Raw genomic sequence first — 26,455 nt, 5'->3', positions numbered from 1 at the left:
TTCCTTAAAATATGGAAACTATTCCCTATTTAAAGGCTTTTATTGGACTGATGACAGGAAGGCAGGGCATGATAACATGAGCCCAGGGTATCTGGGAAATGAAGCCCTTCGCTGGGACAGTGTGGCTCCATGGGGCAGGCAAGCCTGTCCGTGGTGATTTCCTTTGTGACTCAGTTTTCCCACCTGGAAAACAGGTTTTTCTGGGGTTCCCTCTGGAAAATTTTGGGATTTTCCCCGGATCTCCCCTCTGGGGCATGGGGATGGATGAGTGAGGGATCTGAAGTTGTCTGTTCTGACTGCATAGCTTGAGTGGCCACGGTCCCCAGAGACACTCAGTGTCTCACCCTCTGTCCCAGGCCATTCCCTGGGATGTGCAGTGGGATATGGTTCCCCAGAGAGGTGGCACTGATGCTGTGCCACGCTGGTGGGTGTTACACCTCGTCAGGGCTTCCCCAGGCTCTGCTGACCGTCCACGCTCCTCCATCCGAGGTGCAGGGTGCCATCCAAACCCAGATGCCATGCATCCCAGCCTGTGCCCTTCCCATCCTCTCCCTGGGCTGCAGCCTCCTCCTCCCAAGCGTTTCTGAGCGCTCTCGTGTCTGTCCTCATCAGCTCGCCCACCTCGGAGTTTTCTGAGCAGGGCTGACGATACCTGGCGAGACATTTGTCCCTTGTGAGCACACAGGAGGAGTTTTCCAGCCCTGAAGTGAGGGAAGAGGGGACACAAGAAAGAAAGGAGGAGAGGATAAAAAAACACAACCCAGAAGAATGAAGGGTGGCACAAAATTTGGTGACCTCCATGCTCTCCGTGGGCTCTGGAGCAGGAGGAGAATGAGTTGAAGAGGGTTGGCTGCTTGTGCATGGCCCTGGGAGCAGGACCAGGCTGTGTCCTTGGGCTGACCTCTGGTTTAGGGTCCTTTGGACAGAAACACCTTTCTGAGGGACACGGGGTGAGCGTGGCCGGGGGTGATGTCCCTGGTGGGATCTGCTGTGGGGCTCGGCGCCAGCCCCATGATTGCTTTGACATCGGCACGTTGTCATTCCCAAATCCTTCTGGGGATGTCTGTGTTTTGGAGAGAGTGTTTGGCTCTCCAGATCCCATCCTGGGACCTGGACTAACCCACTCCAGTGGACCTAATCCTCCTCCAACAGTGAGGAAGGACCAGGGATTCCACTGTGGGTGCTCCACCTCATCCCAGTGGCTGCTCCTCCAGCTTCCTACGCCCACCAAGGACCTCTCAGTCTTGAACAAGCCTCAGCCCTTCATGGCTGGGGAGTACTTTGGAAGTTTTAAGAGCTCACCAGATGTGGTTTTCCCCACAGAGACACCAGCTGCTGTGTCTCCTTGCACAGGGCATGTAAGGCTTAGCTTGCCATGACCTAAATGTCTGCTTGTCCCCAGACCAGGTCTCCACCAGGTACCCAAACTCCTGGTGCCTCCTCCACCCTCGGGGATGCTGGGCTCCTTCTGGGTATGCTGGATGCTGCTGGGTTTGTCGGAGGAGGGAGGAAAAGGTGGAATGTTGAGCTTCCCCCCCTCGCCAACCGATTTGTCCTCTAGGAGATTAGTCCCTTCCCTGGCTTACGGGGGGATTTGTGGCTGCTCCATCTGCTCGAGCTCAGCAGGTCAGCGGGTGCCAGGGAGGAGCAGCCTGAGCCCAGCTGCTGTTTGCACTCCCAGGCATCCCAGGAAAGGGCTTGCACCCTTCTTTTGGGCGTTTCTGGCTATATCTGTTGGAAAGGAGCAAAAATCCCTGGAGCTAGGCAGGTGAAAGTCGTGCTTGTAATGGGGTTTAGACCCAAGATTGTTTGTTGGTGGAGCTGGTGAAAACCGTGTGGAGTAACGTCAGTGCTTTTAAGCTGCTTTTTATGCTGGTGGAAAGCCTGGAGGATGCTCCAGGATCTCCCCTTTCAGCCAGGATAGTTGCAGCGAGATGATTTCCCCATAAATCCACTCAGCCTTTGGGAAAGCAGGCAGGCAGGTGGGGAGAAGAGCATCACGCTGCCAGGGATTTGGGGGGGGCAGTGGGGGTGTTTGCTGGCTCACAGGTACTTTTAGAGCCAGGTTTTCCCGAGGGGAAAACGGGGAGGCGATAGATAGGGGTGACACAGGGCTCTCCCTTCTGCTGCTCCATCGCTCCTGTCTTGTCACCAGTGGAAGGTGGTGGGTAGCGAGGAGGCTGGAGGTGAGCTGGGGAAGAGCTTGTGACAAGTGGGCTTAGGGAGGCTGGATTTATAGGGACTGACTGAACTAGGTTTGTGGAAGCGTGGGGGGGCCTGCTGGGTGGTGCTGGGGGCTGAGTGCCATCCTGGGATGCTCCTGGAATGTGGAGGCCACGGGGCACAGGAGCCTTTACCCGTGCCCAGATCCCAGCCCAGGGCAGCTCTGGTGTGCTGCTGGAGCTGGGGATGTGCTCCTCGCCATGCCGCTGCCTTCTCGTAGGGTATGGAGCCGCATGGGACCCTGCCAGGCCCCCCCAGCTCCCAGAAAGCACCAGCTTCTCTTCTAACGTGGCAGGAAATCACAAGCAGGGGGGATTTGGGCAGCGTGGATGAGCTGCTGAGATGCCAACGCCGCGACCCTCCAGCTCACCCACCCCTGCGGAGCCCGGGAGCGACCGGTTCCAGTCCCCCATTCCCGTTCTCCTTCCCTTGCTGTTTGCCCGGGAACGCCGGTGGAGGTTGCCAGGTGTCAGCTCGGAAATCTTTTAACTTTCCCTCGTCTCCGCAAATGGACAATGTCTCTGCTCATTAGGTACCCACCCAGGGGGCAGATGTCAGCTCTGCTCACAGCTTTTCTCAGCTCATCTCTGCCCGGGCTCCTGACGGCTCCGAAGCGCTCAGGTCCCATCACATCACCGGGCTCTGCCCGCGGGGCTGCCCCTCTGCCGGTCCACGGCGCCTCCCCTGCGACCCCCGGCCCGGGCCCGCTGCCTCCCCCTCCTCACCAGCAGGGTTTGCGAGGATTTTTCGTGAAAAGGCTGGAAAATCACAGGCACCGGTGAGGCGCGCGTGTGCGCACGGAGCTGGAATTGGTTTTCTTGCCCAGGCAGCACCCGGGAGGAGAAGGCAGCTCTGAAGGCTGCCCTTTGAGGCTGATGCATCCCGACAGCTTGTTCACTGGGACATTAAAATCGTTGCCTTGTCTGCAGAGAACACCCGGGCAGGCGGATGATGGGAACACAGGTCAGGGGAGGATCCCTCTCTCCCCGCATGGGGAGCGGCAGCACCGACATCCCTGGAACATGGAGATGGAGGGGCTGCTGCATCCCCACTGGAGGGAAGGGGAGTTCCCTCCCACACAGAGGGGGCTGGCAGCCTCGGGGGACAATGCAGATGGAGCCATGTCACTGATACTCCCGTCTGTGGGGTGTACTGCGGATCAGGGGTTGGTGGTGTGGTGGGAGAACATCCCCATCCCATCCCATCCCCACCTCATCTCGTTCCATCCCATCCTATCCTGCCCCATCCTATCATATCCTGTCTCATCCCATCCCAGCCATTCCCATCCCACCCCATTCCCATCTCACCTCACCTCATTCCATCCCATCTCATCCCAGCCCTTCCCATCCCATCCATTCCTCACCACTGCACAGCCTGTCTTCCAAAAGACCTTGAATTTTCCCTGGAGGGTCACAGAAAAGCCAGAGGACCTCTCCAAGCTCTCCATGCTCTCTGCAGAGCTTGGACCTCACACAGGTTCCCCACGGTCCCAAACATCCCAAGGAAAGTTCCTGATGGGTGCAAACAGCCAAGGACTCTCCAGTGAGGGGAAGCTGAAGTCCTGAGTTTGCAGGAGAGGCAAGATGGGTGTTGGAGCAGGCTTTGGTTTTTTCAGGAAAGGGGAGTGGTATGGAGTGGGGGATATGGTATTTGGGATGGTAGGATAGGGCATCCTACACTGCCTGAGCAAAAGCAGGGAGTTTTCACAGCCCTGTGGGACCAGGCACGGGACCTGCTCCCACATGGAAGTACCGTCAGCTCCCCTTGGAGCCACGCTCAGCTCCTTCCCCTTGGCATCCTGCTGATGGCCCCTCTTTGGACCAGCTTTGTCCATATCTTTGTGTTTCCTCCATTCCCATCCCAGACTAAATTCTGAGTCCCTGGAACGAGGTGGCCGAGGGCTCCAGCGTGGTGGGGCCATCGAGCTGCGGGTGCTGCTGAGCCCCTGGATCCCTGTGGCCTCACTGGGATGAGTTAAGGGCAGTGAAGTGCCATAGTCTCCAGAGGCTGATTTTTGGGATTGGCCACATCGCTGCGTTGGAATTCCTTGCATCCTCAGGTGCTTTTATGTGGGAGCAGTAGGTGGGATTTTGCTGGGATCTGGGTACTCTGCTGTTCAGAAATGACTCCTTCAGCATCCCGATCCTTGTGAGCATTCCTGACCAAATTTCCAGATGGGACGTAGTCCGTGAGAGCTGGCAGGCGAGCTGGCCACGCAGGGATGGAGCCGTGCTCTCCCCTGCCACGGATCAGGAGGTGGAAAGCTTTTGGTGGGAGAAGCTTACTGGTGCCTCTCCTGGCACCAGTGCATGCTTCACTGGAGAGAACAAGCAGGAAAAAAGTGTAATTGACTCCTTTGCTTGTACTGTCAGGGCAGCCACGAGGTGCAGGGGCTTTGGCTGTGCTGGAGAGAGGATTTGGGAGATGATGGCAAGGGTGATAGTCCCCCTGCAGCCCAAATGTTGCTTGTGCATCTCATGATGCCTTTAAGACACTTCACTGGAGGTGACCTGATGGCAGAGAGCACCTCGTGGGTGTGCACCGGTGCCTGCTACAGGGGTCAGGGCTGGGACCTCACCTGCAGCTTGGTGGGGGAAAGGGTGGGACACAACAGGGAGCAGAGCTGCTGAGAGATGGACCCATTTTTGATTAAGAAAACTGCTAACAAATTCCTTAATGCTGCGTTCCCTGGATGCTAAGCCTTGCCTTGGGATAAACTGAAACCTAGGACCTGGAAGACGAGTACAAATCTCTTCCCCCTTGAATTTGTGGGGTGTGGGTTGTTGATTTGTGCCCACACTGGCTCTGGGAAGAAGGATTGGGGTTTCTTTGCAACCCCTTGTCCTTCCAGTTTCCTAAATCCTTGCCTGAGCTCCCTTTTCATGGGTATGTTGATGAAACTGGTGCCATGATGAGGATTTTCCCTTCTTTTTATCAGTCCTGGAATCAGTGACCAGCAGTTTGTACTGATTGGAACAAAGCAATTACCCAGGACTCCTCCAATTTGCCCCTGTGCTTCCCTGTTCCCTGTGCTGCCCTTGACCATGGCAGCAGTGCTGGGAGGATGCTCTTGTGGGTTCTGGGTGGGGGGGCTGCCTGGGCTCCTCAGGGCGCTGAGATGTGCTGTATTCCAGATCCTTCCCTGCCTCCTGCACTGCTGACCCCCAGCTCCACAGGGTCCCCGACCTGTCCCTGCGGGACCTCCAACGGTGAGTCACAGTTTGGGGCTTCCATCCTTTCCAACTTTTTAGTTTTGGCCAGCGCCCACGGGACAGGATGTCACCATTGCAGCAGTTGCTGGGATCTAAAATTCATCTGGCTTGTGTAGGCTCAGTGGAGAGGAGGGAATTCCCTCAGGGTCCATCCTGGGACCTGTGCTACTTGCAGGTGACAGCAGCTGGGGCTGCAGCTGCTACCTTGGCGGACATGGAGAGACCTATTGAGGGAAGAAACCTAAATTCTGAGGACAGCTGGTTGCTGAGAGAGGCTGTGTATGCTCCATCCTTGGAGGTTTTCAACCTCCAAAGGGATAAAGCCCGGGGCAACCCCCTCTGATCTTAGTGCTGACGCTGCTGTGAGCATCAGCAGGACTGAAGACTGACCTCAGGAGGTCCCACGGGCTCCCCTCCCACTGACAGGCTCCTTCCCACAGCAGGGAAGTGCCCAGGTCACTGGGGATGAGCACGGAGGCTGCTGAGTCACTGGGAAGAGGAAGGTTTTCCCTGTTAACACACAAGGTGCCCCAGCACATGAAGAGCAGCACCAGCTCCAAGCAAGGGGTCTGCAACTCACCCCCCCTGCTGCCCAGGGAACGTTTTGGGCGGTGGAGAGGCTCTCCTGCCCCCTGGCACTTGGTTTATTAGCAGCTGAGGCTGCTCCATTGATTGTATTGACGGGTAGTGCATGCCCCAGTTAACTGATTGGGAGCAGCAGCAGAAGTGCAGCCGGCACCCACGGCGCTGAAACGTGCTGGGTGCTTTCCATCACCCTTGGATTTCTGCAGGAAGCAGACCCCTGGCTCCACAGCTGGGCAGGACCACAGGCAGGTGACCACAGAGGAGGGCCGCTGGGCCGTGGTCACCTGGGGGGGTCTCTCTGCCATCCCAGGGATCCCCTCCCCACAGGGTGATTTCCTGTGGTCGGTGGATGCTGAGGATCTGCCCAAACCTGTTTGCAATGTAGAGAAAAAATATAAGTAATGCTTGCCTACCCCAAACACACCCTGGAGGTGATGCTCCTGATCATTTTCCCCTGACCCCCACCTCAGTCTGTGTTTTATTTCTCTCTGAGCTTCACATTAAGCAGCAGCTTTGGTCTTTCCTCTGTGCCTTGCCTTAACCTCTGCCATGTCCTGCTCTGCAGGCTCGTGCCGTGGACTGCTGGGTTCCCCCCCATGCTCAGCATGCCCTTTTCTGGTCCAGCCAGACCCTCCCAGGAATCACTCTGGAGCTCGAGGCCATCCTGCAGGGTAAGGTAAGGTCCTTTCCAGGTCATACAATCCCAGAATGGTTCACATTGGAAGGGACCTTAAAGCTCACCTTGTTCCACAGGCACACCTTCCACAGGCCCCATCCAACCTGGCCTCGAACACTTCCAGGGGTGGGGCAGCCAGAGCTCCTCTGGGCAAATCCTGGGAGGGGGAGTCTTTGCAGGTGCCTTAGGCTGTAAAACACCTGCAGGGAGGGTGCTGGGGCCTCTCTCCTGCATCCGTGCATGTCCCGCATTCCGCCGTCTCTGCCCTCGCCGCCTGCTTTCTGCCACGCTGGCCATTCCATTAAAACCAGCGGAAGAGCTGAGCTGGGAAGTGCAGAGACGGGGTGATTTTCATCAGCCACTCTGCTTTTGTGACTAAAATAGATCCACAGTGGCCCCAGGCCATCGTGTTGTCCCAGGCATTGACTGGCACGAATGGATGGCGGGGCAACGTTTTCCATTAGTGGAGAGGAGGACACGTGTCTCCGAGGGAGAAGACAGCTCCATAAAGCAGAAATGTTGTAGCGACAGACAAACCCATTTCTCTTTTCTCCTATTCCTTTTAGAAGTGTCACTTATCCCCGTTTTCTGCACGGAAAATGCTGGGAGATACCGGCCAGAGCAAACAGCCTGCGCCTGCGACATGAGGGTGTGCTTTGGATAGGGGGATGGAGGTTTCCCAGGGGAGCTGCATGTGACCCAGTCAGGTGCAGCGAGGGGAGAACTTGCAAAAAAAACCTGTGAGGAGGTTTATCCATGGCCTCTGGTGATGTGGTGGGTCCTGGTTGTGTCTGGTCCGAGGTTTCTGCCATCACCTGTCCAGCGAGGGCGTTTTATTCTCTGGCTTTAGTGAAGACGCTTTTCTGCAATAATGGGTTGTTAAGGCATCATTTGGGTGAACATCATGACATCCCACAGGTCCCACCTTCCTCCCTTCAGGAAGGTCTCTGACATAATTTTTCTGCCTTCTCATGCTCCCTGTCCACCACCCCATCCCTTCTCCCAGCTGTGTGTCCCAGCCCCTCTCCCACATCCACAGGAGGGAGAGGAGCCTGGTGCCTGTCTCTGTCCAAGCCCTCCTCAAGGCTGTGTCTTGGAGCTCTTGCCCTGTGGGATTCCACCCTCGGACCTCAAGGCTGATCCCAGTTGTGTGGCACTGTGACTTTTTAATAGAAAAACTGCAAGATACCTGGAAGAACACAAGGTGGGATGCTGGCGGTAGGGCCAGGAGTTGGACTCAATGATCCTGGTGGATCCCTTCCAACTCAGGATGTTCTGAGGGGCTTTACACTGGAAAAACTGCTGCTGCTCCATCTCCCGTCCAGGTGATGGGATGAGTGGTCACTGCTGATGCTGGAAGATGGATGGAGATTCTACAGGGTTAGCAATGTGCTCAGGTGGGAATGCTGGTTCTGGAGATGCTGTGGGGTGGGGATTTTCCATTCCAGCAAGGGAAACAGCTGTGACATGAGGCTGCAGGGTGGGGATGGGGACGCGCCCGCCAGTGCCAAACCATTTCCCAGTTTGACCCTTCTGCTCAATCTGAACTTGAAGGTGAACGAGCAGAGCTCGCCCATCGATCCGGGCTGGGCTGATGAGCGCCATGCCCTGCGGAGAGCTCGGCCCCCAGTGCCAGCTCCCTCTCTCCCCCTTTTTTTCCTGCCTCCCCTTCACGCCCTTCCAAAGCCATCAGTCAGAGCGTAGCACCCGGGGCCGCCGACCTTGCTGGGGGCCAGGGGGACAACATATAGGTCCCTGCAGAGAGCTGTCCCGCTGTCTGATGGGCTTCTCCCAGCTGCCACTGCCACCTCTGTGCTGCCGGTAAGCCTGGCATCCGCCTGCCAGCGGCTTGGGGGTGCGGGGAGGCACGGGACAAGGCAAAGGGGTTGGTGCCCATCGTGCCAGGAGCCACATTTGTCACAGGCAGTGACGTTATCTGCTGAGCCATGCGCTGGTTTTCCTGGTTTAAGGGTTCTGCTGTCTTCACATGGGCAAAATACAACTTGAAGCATCTCTTAATCTTTAGCTAAAATGTCATATGACCTGGCAAAGTGCATTTTTTTACCTGTTGGGAAGCAAAACCTGGACTGAGGTTGGAAACTTAGAACTCGTCTTGGCTAATAAGTAAAAAGGTCGGGGTTTGGGGTGAAAGAAGATGATGCGCCTTCGCTTCGCGTCTTCCGTGCTTTAGCCAGAGATTTTTCCCTGCAGCTGAAAATAACAAACCATTTTAATCTAAGTATTGCTTGTTCTGATCTTTTAATCCAGCTTGCTTTCTATTGGCACAGCAGCCTGAAATGATTTATCCGCCTGCCTCTCTATTATATAATTATTGGGAAGATTACTGGGGAGCCAGCTTTAGCCTCGCTGGGGAAGGAGGAGGGGGCTGGAACGTGGGGCGGGGGTTCGTGGAACCACAGAATCATGGAATGCCCTGGGTTGGAAAGGACCTTAAAGATCATCTCGTCCCAACCCACTTCCACTATCCCAGTGTGCTCAGGTTTCTTCTCTTGTGGCCATCAGAAGACGTGGGAGGGGGAAGCGGCGAGCTGGGTGCTTTGGGCTGTGTCCGTAGTTTGCATTGGAGTGTGGAAGGTTTCTCCCTCCAAATGTGAATTTGTTGGAATTGAGTGACCCCTGGTCTGGCTGGTAGCTGGAGGAGCACGACCCTCTGATCCGGAGAGGATTTGGGTGAAGCCCTGCACTTTTCTACGCTGTTTGGGGCCTTTTATGGCTTTACTTGTGGTTTTGGGAACAGTGTGGTGAGACAGTCCAGCCTCGGGAAGAACCTGGAATTAGGGGCTGTGCTCCTGATGCTTCCAGTCCCTATGCAGAGCCGTGGAGGGGGAAGAACCAGCAGCTGGGACATGGTGGTGATGCCAGGAAGGGCTGGAGGTGGCCACAGCTGTTTCATCAAGCTGAGCTGGTTCTCCAAGGAGCCTTAGGTGCCACCCCTGGATAAGAAGGGCTCGAGCCCTTGGGCGATGGGGTGGCTGGGGACAGCTGCTCTGCAGAAGTGACATCCAGGGGCAGATGCCTGAGGCAGATTTGGCTGGAGCTTTCAGGTGAACAGGTGTATCCCCAGCATGGAAAGATGGCACAGCCAAGGGTTGGCACAGCCAGGTGGAGACTTGGGCTGCCAGAAAAATGCAGCTTCCGACTGGCACAACCGTTGGGCTTGAACTTTGATGGACAAAATGTGAGGATGTCTGGGGCTCCAAAAATTCCTTTTCCCTTCCCCAAACTGAATGTCTGGACACCAATGGGCTGGTACCTGCCCTGGCTGAGGGAAGGACAGGAGATGCTTGTCCTGTGGACCATGGCCAGCTGGGATGTGGTGGCTCAGAGCTGGGACAAGGGAACACCCCTTGTCAAAATCAGATACTGGGAGCAGTGGCTTGGCTTTCCTTGCTCCACAGGGCCTTGGGGACCATTTTGGGATCCCCAGAATTGTGCTGCATTTTGGGCTGGGTGAATGTCTGCGGGGGGACACTGAAACACCCTTTGGGCCACACCTGGCATGGCCACGGGCTGGTGGGAGCAGGTGGTGCCCACCCGGAGTGTGCCACGCTCCCTGCACTGCCCTTGGTGCAGCTTCCCAGAAAGCTGTTGCAGCATCCTCCAAAGGAGGAGACTCGTCATCTCTTGGAGCAGTTGTTTGGTGTGTCAGCCAGGAGGGCAGCAGAGGATGGAAACAGCTGAGGAGGGGTCAGGAGCAACATGGGGGCACAAGATCATCTGGTTTGGGTGATGGAGCACTTGTAACACATCCCCTTTCCCCAGGGAGCCAGCTGAGCTCTGGGACGTGCAGGCAGGGCTTCAGCCTAGTCCTTCCCACCGTGCGCTGCCTCTGAGATGGAGGGTTTAGCACAGCCCTCCTGTCCCTCCTGGAGGCTCTGGCCCTGCACTGGGTGGGCAGGCACCCTATAAAATGGGCCCAAATTTCCCCCTGCATGCGGGCAGCGCACCGGAGCTCATCTCGTGCAGAGATCCTTTCTCCTTCATGTTGGAAGCGTTGGCTGGTTCGCCCTCATCGCCTCGAGGCATCCAGATTTGCTCAGTGGCCTTTAAAAAGAAATAATAAAAATAAATAAATAAATCAAAGCCCATGAAATGACAAGAACATCAGCAGTGGGTGCATCCCCCTTTCCAGCAAACCCAGGGATTTGGGAGGAAATAGGTCACGTGCCCTTCATCCCATGCCACGTGGTGGATCTCCCAGGGCCAATGAGGTTGGGAGCCCTTCTGTGCTGAACGGCGGAATAAGAAAAAAAAAAAAATCACTGGGATTTTTTTCCCCTCCTGTAGCATTTTTCATCCTTTCCAAACGTGAAAAGACTGGCCATCTGTCTGGATCCCCCTCCCGCCAAAGCGGCACGAAAGCGGCTCTTTGGGAAAGGTAAGGAGATTTAAAAGATTGACTTGGTGGAAGACCACCCGCCGCGGGCAACTTTTCCCACCAGTGTAAGTCAGGGAAGAGTCCTGGAATGAGCCGGGTCCTGGGCTCCAGTGTGGGTTGGAGGAGCTTTGAATGTTTAGGAGCAGTTTTAAAGGAATCTCTTGTGGAGGAAATTTAAGTCTGTGGCAGCGTGAGGCGGGATTATGGGAGACATCGGCGCGCGAGCAGCGGGATTCCCTTAAGTTAGCGGCTGCTCCCCGAGTACCTGCTGGGAGATATTTCCAAAATATTGTTGGCAAGTTATTTTGCCGAATTTTTGTTTGTTCGTTTTTGCAAAAAAAAAAAAATTTTTTTTGCAAGTTAAAATTTGACAAATCTTGCTGCGAATTCGTTCTGCAAAATCGGCGTTCTCGAAGCGCGTGCTTTGTTTCAGTTAAATTCCATTTTACCCCTGCCCGCCAGCCAGTGCCAAAGATTGTCTCCCTGGGTAGGGAAGCGTCCATCTCCTCCTTAACCAGAATATGCAGCTATTCCTAAATTCCGTGATTCACAGCTCAGGCTTTGGACAGTGTCAGCTGCGTGTGCGCTTGGGTGGGAATGGCACACATGGAATTGCCTTCAAGAAACGGATACTAAAATAACAGAGATGTTAGTCATGTCTTAGTGTGGCAGCATAATAAAGCCCCCAGCCCTGATTCATCTGATTTTTACCTTCGGTTATTTTGTTTTGGGTTTTTTTAAGTATTTTTTAGTTCCACTGTATTTCCAGATTTTTAACATTTTTATTTCAAATTCCATTCTATTTCCAGTAGCTTAAAAAAAAATATTTCTAATTCCATTCCACGTCCATTAATTTTTAATGTTGTAAATATTTTTATTATTTAATTCCATCCTATTTGCCTTCATTTTTTTTCCTTTTGCCGGGGAAATTTGATTTGGAGAGAGGAATCCCTTCTATTATGATGCTCGCTTTGTTTTCTGCTTGCCCTCAGATACCCGTTTTCCTCAGAGTGTTGAAATTCTTCCTGATGCCATCATGTTTCTGTTGCATTTTTCTTGATTTCATCATCACTTTATAAGTAGAAAAGTGAAATATTAGTGGCCAAGGTTGTAGAGGACCTAAAAGCTGTTGAAACGAATCTCAAAATATCATCTCCGTCCTATAAAGGGAAAATATTCTTGGATATGTTTTTCTCGAAATCTGAGTTTTCTGGGATAATGTAATTTGAATGTGGACCATCTTAGACAGTCTGATTTTATTAATTGGAAGTCATGTCCGACTTAAAAATAAACCAGAAACAGTGGCTCAAGGACGTTGTGTTTAAGGTTCTGTAAAATGATTGACCTTTGTTTTGACAGCTGCAAGGACAGATGCTGGGCTGCATTTTGATACAGAAACCCAACCCTGAATTAAAGAAAAAACCCCGGCATTCTTTCCTAATAGCTGGGATTTTGCTCTTAATACAGAATTCCAGGATAACTCAGTAATATTTGCAAAGCTCTTAATCTCAGACTTCCCCCTTTCTTTTAGGGATTCATTTATATATAAATATTTTCAGCGTTCTCAGACACAAAAGCAAATTTTTCTTCTTGGGAAATAACTGTAGGAAATGTTCTTTTAATCTTGCTGAATTAAGAGGACATTTATTCCTCCAAAGAAAAATGGTCATTTTGAGGTGGGGACAAAAGGCTGCTGCTCAAGGCGGAGGGAAAAATCTCTTTATAAGTGCTTCCAACATTATTTTAATGCCTTCAAAATGGCAGTAGAGAGGAGGAATGCTGTCAGGATCGGTGTGGATGGACCAAACCCCCTCGGTGGTGGCCATCTCCCTTTTGGGGTGGGCCAGGGGGGCACAGGGAGCTGCTCACCCCCCACCTCGAGGGACGCTCCCCTGGGTACCAGCCAGCGATGCTGCTTTGGTGGTCCCAGGATTGCTTTTCTCAGGGGATCAATTGTTTTTTCCAGGCACCCTCTTGGAAAATGGGTGTTTGCTGTGGAGCAGGCGGAGGGGGCACCTTGCCGGCGGCGTGGCTGCCCGTGCCGGGGGGGGCACACGCCTGGCACGCTGGGATGAGCTCGATCCCAGTGGTGGCGGAGCACTGGGAGCCCCGGCTCCAGCCTGTGTGTGCCTTTGGAGAGCAGGGAATGGTCCCCAAACCCGCAGGGTGACACCTCTGCCCTCCAGCCCTGCAGCGTGAGGATGGGTAACAGCCCCCATGACGGGAGTCTGCCGGTTCTCTGCGGCTGCTTTTTGGCCAGCTGAGTTGGGAAGGGAATTTGAAGGCTTCCCCAGTCGGTGAGGGCTGGCTCCATCCACTGAGCTTTTTCCCAGCTTCCCGCTGAACACATCCATCCCGGTGCTGTGATCGCACGCACACACCCCCACGGATCTGGTTTAATTTATACATTTAATTTGGGTTTGCTAAGTGAGCTGGCAGCGGGCAGTGGGTGCCACCAAACCCCCTCCACTCCGTGGATGCAGCTTTGGAGCTGGATACCACCCATGGCAGAGGCAGGTTGTGATATCAGTGGCGCATCCCCCACGGATTTTGACAGAGACCCACAGCCCCGCAGGGATGCAACCAGTGTGGTGGCTGTGCCCTCGCTGCCAGGGCCAGGTTTGGGGACAGGGGCAGCTGTGACCCCGTCTCCGGCAGCCCCAGTTCCCAGGGGAACCAGTTCACCCATTCCCGGGCTGGGGTTTGGCGCAGCGTTGAGACCCGAGGTTACAGAGGACCTACCACGGGGAGAAGGGGAGAGGAGAGGCGGCTCTCCTTGATTCTAATCGGGGCTGAGGTTTAGCTGAAGTGAAAACAGATAGGGAGTGACAGTTTTGGAGCCTGCTGTCAGGGTCTGAGCGCAGCGCGCCGGCGATCCACCCCCGGCTGCCCAGGGCCCCCGTCCTGCTCCTCGCCACCGGAGCCGGGAGAGCCAGCACCGCGCGGGATGGGGACAGTGCAGCCCGGCACGGCCACCACACAGCCCTGCCACACACCCCCGGCATCCTCCTGGGCTGGGGACGGTGCCAGGCGGGACACGGCCCCGTGGTGGCTATCGGCAGGGGATCCCCCCCGCCTCCTCCGGCCCCGCACCAGGGGGTGCTTGGCAAGGGAGGGATGGGTCAGTCTGCATCCCCACCGATCCCCTTGGGGTGCCAGGATGCTTCTCCAGGGCAGGCAGAGACTAGAGTCTCCCTTCCCATGCCTCTGATCATCAAAGAGCATCTATGGCCAGGGTGAAAGCCATGGGTTTGGGCTTGTGGACAAAGAGCGCTGGATCCGACTGGGATTGATGGGACCAGGGTTGTTGTGACTCTCCCAGTCACCCTTGCTTGGTCCCCACGTGTTTTCTGTGCTGTACCTAATCTGTCCCTTCCGTCCCCAGCATGGCAGCTGTGGGGAAGTGGGAAGACCTGTTCCTTCATCCCTGGATCAGGAGGGGCTAGGACCTGCCCCAGGTGCTTTGAGAAGTTGGGTGGCATTCACGAGAGCAGCCCCAGCCCCCCATCCTTCTGTCCAGCAGCGCCTGGACAGACCCCTCCAGGGCAGCCCATGTGCTCCAAACCTCGTCCCTGTTTCCAGGGATTAGAGAAATGGAGATGGGGATGAGATGAAGCAGTAGATTGCTTCGTTCTCAGGATGAAGGGATTTGTGGACTGCCCCCAGATCAGTGGATTGAAAATGGAGGGAAGTAGATTGAAAATGGAGGGAAATTATTGGGATGATGCTGCTTGTGGGATTAAAGCCAGGGCAGCCAGCAGGCTCTGGAGGAGGAGGGGAACGAGGAGGGGCGTGGGATGACTGCTGCTGGGCACTGTGGAGAGACGCTCCTGGTTGCATCTCATCTGTTTCGGAGGGTGCACTGGAAGGTGGGCGCTTTCTGCTTTCTCAAGTCCCTGGAGGGGTTCTCCTCTCAGCTGTCCCCCCAGCTGCCAAGGATGTTGGGAATGTGCCTGGAGCTCTTTTCAGTGCTGTGCCTCTCATTTCCAGAATGCTGGAGGACAGGCTGCTTGTCCCTGGAGGCCCACACACCTCCCTGTGGTCTCTCCTTCTCTGTGAGCATCCAGCATGGGTCTGTGGCCATGAGCATCTTTTTGGGGAGCCCTTTGGCTTCCCCTGAGAAATGGCATCTAAAATCTGGCACTTAGGGGGCTGATATTTGACTGTCTCATGCCTTGGGTTGTGTTTCCAACTGTGCTGGCTCCTTTGGGGCAGGATATGGATCCTTTGGGGCTAATGCAGGACCCGGGCAAAGCATCCCTGTGGCATCTGTGGAGGCATCTCCTGCTGTGAGGTGGCACCTCCTGGCTTCCATTCCTTGGCCTTTGGCTGAGGGGAAAATGCCTGAACTGGGGGCATTGGGCTCAGCGTCAAGGCTGTAAGTGTGGCTGTCGAACGGAGATGAGCTTTATTTGCCAGTACGTGAATGTTTGGAAGATTTGAACAAGGATAACTGGCAGCATGGCATGACTGTGGAGAAGCTCTTTTTCTGGATCTTCTTCAGTGCAGCTTAAGCCCCTCACTCCAGAGCCTGTGTCCCTCTGCCCCCTGTGCTGCAGAGCCCTGGTTCCTCCAGCCCTTCCCCATGGGGCCATGTTTGCTGGCCCCGGGGGTCTGGGGTTGCTCTCTGCTGGCTGGATCTCCTGTGAAGAGCCACTTCACCATTCCTGGTTTCCTTCTGCTGATCCTGCAGCTCAGCTTGTCACTCCCAGCCACTTCGAGGTGGATGGGGAGCATTTCCTCTGTTCCTGTGCACTTAATTGCACACAGTTAAGTTCAGTACTTTGCCTTGCAGAATTCCATCTTATTTTCGTCACATTGCCAAGCTCATTTTGGCTTCTTGCTCTGCTCTCCAAGAGCTTCTCCCACGTGGGTTGTCACCTGGCATTTTAACAGGAATGTCCCTGATCAATGTTTTGGGGGGTTTTAGAGCATTTCCCAGCCATTTTCCAGTGGTTTCACCCACCCCAGCTCCCTTCACACCGCACAGTGACTCCCCTCTAAGGCGGGCTCGGTCCGGCCGCCCTCTGCAGCACTGCTTGTGGTGCTTCCCGAGTCCCAGCGGCGCGTTCAGGGATGTGGACACGGAGTGTGGCACTGAAGCACTCGCTCTCCTGCTCTCTGCAGTGCCAGGCGATGACGTTTGAGGTTTGGGATTCTTTCCCCTGGCTCAGCTGCTGCAGCAGAGCCCGCCCCACTCTGCAGTGCCGAGCCCCGCGGCGGGTCCGGGCTGGAGGGGCGATGCCGTGCTGCTGGCTCTGCCTCCCTCAGCCCCCTGGGGCACCTGGCATCTGCCAAGACCCAGCCAGTGCTTGGTTCTCACTGGACCATCAGCAGCTCCCATCGGTGCTCCCAACCTCTCCAAAATAATGGCTTGGGCGTGGAGGGACAGCCAGTATTTCAGGAAAATCTGTAATGGATTGTTTTTATCTATCCTTTTATCTGCTGGCAGACCAAAGGAGAAAGAGTGATGTTCCTTGTCCCAGGAAATGTTGTTTCCTTGGCACTCAGGGTCTTGCTAAAGGCTCACAGACATCTGAGGATGCTCTTGGTTGCTGAGTTGTGGTGGACCCAGCTGCAAAGAGCTTTGGCTTTCGTCACCTCATAGGGGGAAATTTCTGATGCACTTACGTGGTGTGACATTCACTGAAAAGACTGTTCTCACTGGCAAGTTGTTCCAAAAGGAACTAACAGGGTGATTTGGAAGTGGCTGAATTAAAGCACGATGTTCCCATCCCCTCCCTGTTCACCCCAACCTTCCAAAATCAGCTTTAATTAAACAAATTAAATGAGGACCCATTATTCTTCTAAGTACTCTTAATAATTCTGATAACCTTGTTGAGGTGGTGGTTAAACAGGTTCAAGCCACTGCTTTTGCGTAGGGTCTCACAATCAAAAGAGCCCTGAAACCAGCCCAAACAAGGTTTCCTGGCTTTCCTAAGGACATCTGTGTCCTGCTGCTAGCATGTTGCATTCTCCTCACTGGTCTGTGTCTGACCTCTGCTTGCAGCACTGCAGCAGCTCGTGTGAATGAATGGGAATTCTGCATCCTGTAAATCTTTGCAGATACATCTCTCAGGTACCTGAATTTCCTCTAAACCTGGAAATTAACACAAACCTCAAGGCTGTGTCTCCCACAAATGTATCAGGGCACAGAGATAGGTTCTGTCATCCTGCTGTCCTGTTGCAGGGGGGAAAATGATGTTCCAGACCATCATCCTGGGGAGGCTGGCAGGGAAAAGCTGCAGTTTCATCCACCGATCTTCACACAAAAGATTGCGATAGCGGCACTGCCATCGTGACAGAACGAGTCACTTTCCCCGCGCTGGGCTTGCCTTGGTGGAGCATAATGCCTGATCCCATCAGTGGGGTGCACCAGATCAAGGAGAAAGCCAGGAAATCAGCTGGGAATTTCCTAGAGGAGAGGGCAGGTGTTCGGCTGGGATGTAGCTGAGCTCACTGCAGTGTGACAGTGCTGGAGCTCTGCGTCATCGTATCAGCACAGATGTTCAGAACAAGAGGAAATGGCCTCAGGTTGTGCCGGGGAGGCTCAGATTGGATATTAGGAAAAATTTCTTAATGGAAAGGGTGGTCAGACACTGGCACAGGCTGCCCAGGGCAGTGGTGGAGTCACCATCCCTGGAAGTGCTCAAAAGGCACGTGGATGTGGCACTTGGGGACAGGGTTTAGTGGTGGACTTGACAGTGCTGGGGAAACAGTTGGACTCGATCATATCAGAGGTCTTTTCCAACCTAAGTGATTCTGTGAGGCTGTGATCTCAGCTGGAGGGGAGCAGGGAAAGGGGAGCAGGTGACTGAGAAAGAAGCCTCCAGAGATGCCTGCTGTGAGGACCAGAGCAGGACATTTGTGTCCTGTGATGCTTGGAAAGATCACAGGCAGGGGAGAGGCAGGAATATCCTGCTGCCTGACATACCAGGAGGGCACGGGGCGTCATTTTTGATCAGAGATATCTAAAATATTCCCACTGAAGCTGGAGAGTAGAGAGGAGGAAAGGTCAACCAAAATTACTACAGCTGTGGAAAATGGCAGCAGCTGGAATTGCAGCTTTGTTCCCAAATGGCATTTGGTTGCACTCGTGCAGATGCTGCTTCTGCCCTCCCACAGCTTCATCTCCCAACAGCCGAAGACATGCACTTCCATGTTGTTTAAGGGAATGCTTGGGTCTGGGGTTCTGCCTGTTTTTTCCTCCTTCCACCCCCGTCCTGGCCTGGCCAGACTGTGCCGTTGTCCTAATCCTGAGCTGGCTGCATTGCCGAGCTTCCCAGCCGCTAAAACACCGCACTGGAAATCGCCGGATTAGGTCTTAATGGCAGGATCAAGTCAGCAGGAGATGAGTGGGGAGAAAGCTCCTGCTTACGCAGGTGGACGGGCAGCCCTCCTCGAGAAAACAGGCTAGAAAGCCTAAAATGTCAGAAAAACATCCTCTTTCCTGGCCTCTCTGGCTTTTCTCTTCTTTTAACACATCCATCATTTTCCAAGGGTCAGAAATCCATGGTCTGAGTTTTGTGAAGACGACACTGAGAGGTCAGAGGTGTTTAAACATTTCCTCCCTCTCAGGGGAAGATGCTGTCTTGGGTGGTGGACGTTCTGTCCCAGATGTTAATTCCCAGCACTGAATTCTGCCACCACCACTGGACATCCTGGCTGTGGGATGTCGCAGTGTGCTGGAGGATGCTGAGGGTTCGTGGCTGTCTTTAACACCTGTGCTGGTGGGGCTCCTGGAACACCAGGGAGCCTGGGAAGTGTGGTGGGTGTTTTCCAGGGTGGCATTACCAGTGAGCAACAGAGATGCTCCAGGGTGGGGTCTTGGGGGTGGTCCGTGGGGAAGGTGGCACAGCAGGGACTGCACAGATCAGGGCCCTGCCCACCCTGCTCTTTACCTGCACAGGTCATCGAGGGCTCTTGGCCAGCAGGGCTCTGAAGTGTTGGATTTTATCAGCCTGCACTGACCAGGAGAAGCTGTGGCTGCTCCTGGATCCCTGGAAGTGTCCCAGGCCAGGTTGGACATTGGGGCTTGGAGCAGCCTGAGATAGTGGAAGGTGTTCCTGCCCATGGCAGGGGTGGCACTGGATGGGCTTTGAGGTCCCTTCCCACCCAAATAATTTTGTGATTCTGTGATACGCCTGCAAGAAAGTGGGGTTTTCTGGAGGCCCTGTGATGGGTGAGGGGGGAGATGGAGACTTTCTCCTTTGCGTTTGCTCGGTGGTGCCTGTGAACTTCCCACCCAAACCTTTCAGGGAGGGGGTGAGTTGTGCTGCTGGGGCATCTTTTTTGCACAGAGTTGTCCCCTCTGCTTGTTTTTGGACAGCTTGAACAAAACATTGCAACACCCCCCAAAAAATAACTCTAGGAAGCAAAGGCTTTGCTCACATGGAGCTCGTGCACCCAGTGAGCCCCAGGAGTGCACGGCAGGAGGAAGAGGAGGAGGACAAGGGCTGGCTTCACCAAGCACAGAGCCAGCCATGTCCCCCAGCCCCTGCAGGGATTTGGGCTCTGCTTGAGCTCAGCTGAGCCCCCTGCCATCAGGGATAGCATCCCTGATAGGGTATCAGAGGCATGATTCCGTGGATCCCAGTATCCGCTTTTCCAGCTCCTGCACGGAAGCTAGGCTGGAGACCAACATCCAGCCCAGAGCTCCAGTTCCCTCCTCCTGTTCTGTTTCATGTGCCATCTCCTGTGTGGGAGACAGTCGTGTTATTAAATTAATTTAATACACAGTGTTCAGGTTTCCCCTAATTGGAAGGGAATGGCTCGAATTTTAGGGATGTGTCAGTATTTGTGAGGTATCAGCAAGCATAAACACAAGAGCGCCAGCTGATGCAGTTGCTCCAACCTCTAAAAAATGGGAAAGGAGAAAAATTGGAGTGTGTACGTTTGTCTTCCTCCAGTTCTGGGTTTTCATTTGCCTTCCTATTCCTTGGTCACTGGTGCCTGAGCTGCTTTTTCAGACACGGGATTCCTGATAGATCAAGGAAATTTCCCAGATTGCACTGAGAACTGGTGATGTCTCCCCCAGGCACTCTTGCAGTTATAAGGCCTAATTATCGTGGAAGCGTTGTCCAGTTTTGGGGCAGATCTCCCCTCACTGTGGTGCAAAAACTTCTGGCTGCTCCCCATGTGTGAAAGGAGGGTGCTCCAGTCCTCCACCTGTGGTTGCCCAGGTGTGATGCTTGGCAGAGCCTGGCTTGGCTCGCTGTGCAGCTTCCCTTTTGGGGCCAAGCTTGACACTTCTGTCCCCTAATTCCGTGTCTTTGACCTCTCCAGGGCTGCACCTGCTTCGCACTGGGCTGGAGCTGGGCTCTGGATCTGCGCTGTCTGTTGGGCTGGATGTAATGGTGTCCTCAGGGCTTTCGAGTGGGTGGACAAAGGGGCCATTTCAAAGCTGCGGTGAACAAGGCAGAACACGATGGTGGAGAGGAAGGGTCCGAGATGGGTCCTTCTCTCCAGGCAGGGAATGCTCTGAAATGCTCAACATGGCGTTTTGGGGGATAATTTTTCCCAGCCCTTTGTCCATGAAGAATGAGGGCTGTGGGGGGAGGCCTGTGCCCAGAGTAAATGCTTCGGCTCTATTGTTGCCATCCCTTCCACTGAGCTCTTGAGCCCCCCATAAAACACTTACCTTTCACTAGTATGATTAAGAAAAGGCCAATGTAGCTTTCCTGCTCACTGGAGCATGAAGCGTGTTTAATTTAATAATGCTGATAAATCTTAAAGCCAGGAGCATTTGGCTAACACATGACCCACTTTTTCAATCAATTGGAAGCATTTACATAACGGCCTGATGCAGGGTTCCTCCTGCGAGGGACGTGGAGCTGGGGATGGCTCCTGCCACAGGACATGGGGGAATGGCTTTAGACTGAAAGAGGGGAGGATTAGGTGAGATTTTAGGAAGAAATTCTCCCCTGTGAGGGTGGGCAGGCCCTGGCACAGGGTGCCCAGAGCAGCTGTGGCTGCGCCTGGATCCCTAGAAGTGTCCCTGGCCAGGTTGGACATTGAGGATTGGAGCAGCCTGGGACAGTGGGAGGTGTCCCTGCCCATGGCAGGGGTGGGAATGAGATATCTTAGGTTCCCTTCCCACCCAAACCATTCCGTGATCCTGTAATGTCTCCGGTGCAGCAGTTTGTCTCCTGGCATATCGTGAGCACTGGAAATACTGACCTCCACACATCAGCTTGTTGAACCTTTTTGGCATTGCCTTCCATGCACAGGAGTCAGCCTGGGCTTAACCAGCACAGCCAGTTACTCTTTTCCTTCACTGTTCACCTTCACAGTGGGCTCAGTCTTGAAAATTCCTGATCTTGCCTGTTCTGTTACGGTCTCTCAGCTCATTCCCGTTACTTTGGTCTCCAATGCCATCGCCTTCTTCCTCAGAAATATTCTCCTCCTCCCCACCCTTAAAAGCACCTTTTGGCTTGACATAGAACCAGAGAACAACAGCATGGTTTGGCTGGAAGGGACCACAAAGCCCATCCCATTCCACCCCCTGCCCTGGGCAGGGACACCTTCCACTGTCCCAGATTGTTCCAAGCCCCGTCCAACCTGGCCTTGGACACTGCCAGAGATGGGGAGTCCACAACCTCTCTGGGCAGCCTGTGCCAGTGAACCTGTTCTGGCGTTCAACACATTCCATTTCTTATCCTTCTTGTGAGGACTCCATCCTTTTTTTCCATGCGTGATATCCAGCAGCCTCGAGCCCCGCGTTTGCACATAGGTCATAAGCAACCTCATTCCCAGTGAGCCTGTGTCCTTTAGCTTCAGGGAGTTCTATCTCCCTGCAAACCACGTGGGTTTATCCATTTTGGGTTTCATAATAACCTCTGGGAAGAGGTTTTGCATCAAGCCCATCTCCCAGCCACGGTCTGTGCATTGCTGCTGTTTATTTATCCCGACTTGCGTTAAAGCAGCACTTGAGAACTTGTTTATCTCCCGCTTTTTTTGCTCACGTAAGTCCCTGTCTGAGCAGAGGGAAGTGCCAGATGCTTGTGAGCAGGATGAAAAATCTCCTGTCTGATACAGGCTGAGGGATTAAATAACATGCGGGAGGATCGCCGCGTGTCCCTCAGCGCTGCACGTAGAGGGATGCTGGCACCTCCCTCTGGGACGGGGCTGCTCTCCCCAAGCACTGGGCTGCAGGGACATTTCATATGCCCCGTCCTCGTGCAGAGACCTTCCTAAGGAGGCACCAGGAATGAAAAATGAAGGATTTGTTGCCATTCTGTGGTTTTTATTTCTTTCCCCCCTCTTGCCTTCAAAACATCGGTGGCCCCTCTAGAGGGCAGAGGAGGAAAGAGAGAGAATGGGAAGAGAAAACAACGTGGTTTTGTTAGATATGTGTGACATGAATGGCTGGAAGTGGCGTGGTCCTCACTCTGCCCAGCTGGGGAGCTCTCAGGTCAGGATGTGTGGCAACCAGGATGCCAGCTCTTCCCAGTCAGTGCTCCTGGGGTCAGACAGATAATTCCTGGTCACTGAAAAAGTGCCTTGTGGTTTTCTGCGTGCCCATTTATGCTGGAAATGGTGAACTTTGGTTTGCTAGATAGGTGCTGTGGGTCTTTTAAAGCCCCACTGCAGCTGCTGGCCCTTGGCCCGGCTGCTCATGCGATGCCCTGCTCCAGAGCTGCTTTTTGGCCGTGCCCTGCTGCTCTGTAGGGTCTGTCCCACCGCGAGGAGCCTGTTCTGAGAGCCACCGTTCCCCGCTGTGTCCCCAGGTGATCCGGCCGTGGTGCTGCCTGTGCCGGGGCTGCTCTCCCAGCTAACGCACGTCTCCCGTCCCCCGGTAGGAAATGGAGTCCAAGGTCTCCGAAGGCGGCCTGAACGTCACCCTCACCATCCGGCTGCTGATGCACGGCAAGGTAAGGGGCTCCCACCGAGGGGCTGGCCTCACAGACCCCTCTCTGACCTGGCCAGCCCCACACACAGCGTCCCAGCCCCAGGAACAGCCCGTGGGGAGGGTGGCACGGTGCTCCTGCTCCCTCTCGTTCCTGCCCCTCAGCCCTGTCCTTCTGCTGGGGACTGTGTCCATCAGGTCTTTACTTCATTATGGGGTTGGGCTGGATTCTCATCACGTTTTCTAATGTCAGCTTCTCTGTTTCTGGCTTTTTCTCTGTGTAGGAAGTTGGAAGCATCATTGGGAAGGTAAGGATGCCTTTTAATGTACCTTTGATGCTGTTGCCTGCACCTGTGGTGTGGTAGATGCCTTAGTCACCTCTTCCCTGTGATGTCCTGAAAAGTTTGGGGTGCCTGAGTGTTGACACTGAGCTAGTTGCTGCATTTGTGAGCCAGAAATTAGGAGAGACCCACAGAGGGGTCAAAGACCATTCCCCTAAAAACCCCACCAAGCACCAAACTGTTCCCAGCTGCTTCTCTGGGTGATGGCTGGGAGTATACAGTCATGTTGCTCTGGTGTTTTAATCAAATAGCTTCATTAAAAGATAGTAAAAATGTCACACAGATCCATTTAAATGATGTTTTAAGTAATTCTGTAGCCCCCGTCTCTGAGGCCAGAGGGCTCCATTTATTTGCCTTGTACAGAAAAGCTTCCTGAGGGGCTCTGGTGTTTCCACAGTGGTTTGGAAAGTCCTGGCTATACAGGATTAGGGGTTTTGTGGGTGATTTTAAAAGAAAGGTTTATGGTGGAAAAGATTTGCAGCATGAACACATTTTCCCTGTAGGCTTGTGCCTTATTTTTCCATCAGCCTTTCCAGCTCTGAGAAGATTCACAGTTGTGAATTCATATGTAAATATTTGATGATTTACATGCTCAGCTCTTCAACTGGGATGCAGGGCCAGGCATCACAGCTCCCATGTTTTTGGCTACACGTTGCCATGTATTAGGGAGATACATGTTCGGTAGGGTTGTTTTAAAGGTGGAAGTCTTGAATTTTCAGTAATGGCTTGGTTTTCCCTCCTGTTTCAGAAAGGAGAGACGGTGAAGAAGATGCGTGAGGAGGTGAGCAGCCTGCTCTGTGGGTGATTTGCAGGAGGGAGGGAGTGCAGAGTGGCCAGAGTTGCACATTGCCCTGTGTGATATGTGCAGTAATTCCCAGGGTCAGGACAAGCAAGCCAGCTGTCCCCAGAGCTCCATGGACCAGTTTTCTCCCTTCACACTCAAACTCCTGTTACGTTTTCCAGAGTCAAGTATTTGCTCTTTATGAAACATTGAAATTAAGTCACCTGTAAGATGCTTTCAGTTTGTCCAGGGTCTTTGTGCCTGCAGCTCCCAGGGAGTTGTCAGGGCAGTCAGAGGAAAACTCTTCACAGGCAATGACCCCATGAGCTGGTCTTGCCACGATCCCATGGGTTTCCTTTGAAGTACAACATCGGAAACCCTTTCTGAGGGTTGGGATAAGGCAGGGCTGGAGTCACTCCAGAGGAGGGGTGGGAGTTTGGAAGGTTAGATGGAATGCTGTGAGGCTGGCACAGGTATCAGGCTGAGAGAGGACCCGACCTGGTTGCTTGGCTGTGGCTATTCCAGGACTCCTCTTCTCTTTCCAGAGTGGGGCAAGGATCAACATCTCAGAGGGGAACTGCCCTGAGCGGATTGTGACCATCACTGGCCCCACCGATGCCATCTTCAAGGCTTTTGCCATGATCGCCTACAAATTTGAGGAGGTGAGAAATGTGAGCCAGCCCACGGCTGGGGCCAGCAGTGCCTGGTTGGATTTCCTTAACTGGGACATGGCCTCAGCACAGAACCTTCCAGACATCTCTAAATAGGGCAGGTCTGGGGCACAAGTCTGACAGGGAGCGGCTGAGAGAGCTGGGGGGCTCAGCCTGGAGAAAAGGAGCCTCGGGGGGCACCTTCTCACTCTCTGCAACTACTTGGAAGGAGGGTGTAGCCAGTTAGGGGTCAGTCTCTTCTCCCAGGTAACAAGTGACAGGACCAGAGGAAATGACCTCAGGTTTAGGTTGGATATTAGGGAAAATTTCTTCACTGAAAGCTTGGTCAGGCCTTGGAACAGGCTGCCCAGGGCAGTGGTGGTCAGCATGCCTGGAAGTGTTCCGAAGGGACCACTTCAGTCACCTGGCCACAGCATGTGTGGATGTGGCGCCTGGGGACTGGGGGTGGCTCTGGGTGGGCACCCAGGGCTGATGTGCTGCCCTTTCCCTTCCCAAGGACATAACCAACTCCATGAGCAACAGCACCGCTACGAGCAAACCTCCGGTGACACTGCGGCTGGTGGTGCCCGCGAGTCAGTGCGGCTCCCTGATCGGCAAGGGGGGCTCCAAGATCAAGGAGATCCGAGAGGTAAGGCAGCTTTCATTTCACCACCGCACTTCAGCGCAGCTCCTCGGAGCTGATCCGCGCCCAAGGGGGAGCTGCCTTGGAGAAGGGGACCCCTGTGCTGCACCGTGCACCACTTTGCTTCCCGGGATGGTGTGGCTGACGCGGGAGCAGCATCCCTTGGAATGCCACGTGCCGGGCTCCGGGTGAAGGTGTTCAGCTGTGGGATTTCTCCTTCCTCTCTCTTTCTGTCTCCAGTCCACAGGTGCTCAGGTCCAAGTGGCGGGGGACATGCTGCCCAACTCCACGGAGCGGGCGGTGACAATCTCGGGGACACCCGACGCAATTATCCAGTGTGTCAAACAGATCTGTGTGGTGATGCTGGAGGTACAGTCTGTAACAAAGGGGGTAAAGTACATACGGAAAAAAATCCCAGCTGGCCCCACGAGAGCGCTGGGAGCTGTGGAGTGTGTCTCTCTCGTCCCCTTCACCACGCGTTGTCGGACCACTCTCATTTCCTGGTACCTCCGTTGGAAACGCACCCTGTGTCTTTTCCCCGCCATTGTCCGTTGTTCCTAGAGTCCCACACTGGAAGCCTGTCTGGTCGGGTGCCCCAAAGGAGGTGGTTTGTGTCAGAGCAGGGGGTGGCTTCAGGACAGAGGGGTGCCAGCAGGCTGGGACAGCCTGGCCTGGTGTCCCAGCAGCACCCAGGGTGCCGTGGGAAGGAGATGGGGGCTGCAGCCGCTGCTCCAAGCACCTGGTCTCCTCTGCAGAGGGGTCACAGTGCCCCACGAGGACCACCAGCCAGGAGGAGGGGGAGGCTAGAGCATCCCCTGCACTGGAGGAGCTGGAACTGTGAGCACAGAGCTGTGTTCCAGTGAGGCACAGTGGGAATGGTAGTGAGGAAGGCTAGTGGAGGGCAGGGACTGTAGGGCACATGGATACGTGTCCAAGGTGCCATTTTCTGGGACAAATGCTGACAAGCAGAGCTTGAAGATCTCTGCCATGGAGAGATGCTGCTGTACCAATGGCTGGAGATGACCTCAGCCACATGCCTCACATCCACACCTGCCACCTCAGATGGGAGAAGCTTCAGGAGGAAAGCCCCTGGGACA

General features: G+C 54.3%; 1 protein-coding gene across 37 annotated transcripts in view; it reads left to right on the top strand.

The window, feature by feature from the left end:
- PCBP3 (poly(rC) binding protein 3) overlaps positions 1–26,455 on the top strand; it is a 55,003-nt gene that overhangs the window by 4,649 nt on the left and 23,899 nt on the right. For 29 of the 37 annotated variants that reach the window (XM_032114946.1, XM_032114942.1, XM_032114940.1 and 26 more), the window contains exons 3-10: positions 5,358–5,432; positions 6,586–6,691; positions 22,897–22,968; positions 23,228–23,251; positions 24,033–24,065; positions 24,611–24,727; positions 25,233–25,364; positions 25,599–25,727. In XM_032114946.1, the coding sequence (XP_031970837.1) occupies positions 5,358–5,432; positions 6,586–6,691; positions 22,897–22,968; positions 23,228–23,251; positions 24,033–24,065; positions 24,611–24,727; positions 25,233–25,364; positions 25,599–25,727 (688 nt within the window). Of the gene's footprint in view, positions 1–5,357; positions 5,433–6,585; positions 6,697–8,412; positions 8,518–11,004; positions 11,096–22,824; positions 22,969–23,227; positions 23,252–24,032; positions 24,066–24,610; positions 24,728–25,232; positions 25,365–25,598; positions 25,728–26,455 lie in introns of those variants that run through there. The other 8 variants (XM_032114957.1, XM_032114951.1, XM_032114952.1 and 5 more) reach the window with 8 other exon arrangements.

This window comes from Corvus moneduloides, chromosome 7 (genome assembly GCF_009650955.1).
Source record: "Corvus moneduloides isolate bCorMon1 chromosome 7, bCorMon1.pri, whole genome shotgun sequence".
In the NCBI taxonomy this organism is placed as follows: Eukaryota; Metazoa; Chordata; class Aves; order Passeriformes; family Corvidae; genus Corvus; species Corvus moneduloides.
This window is presented reverse-complemented; position numbering and strand designations above follow the sequence as displayed.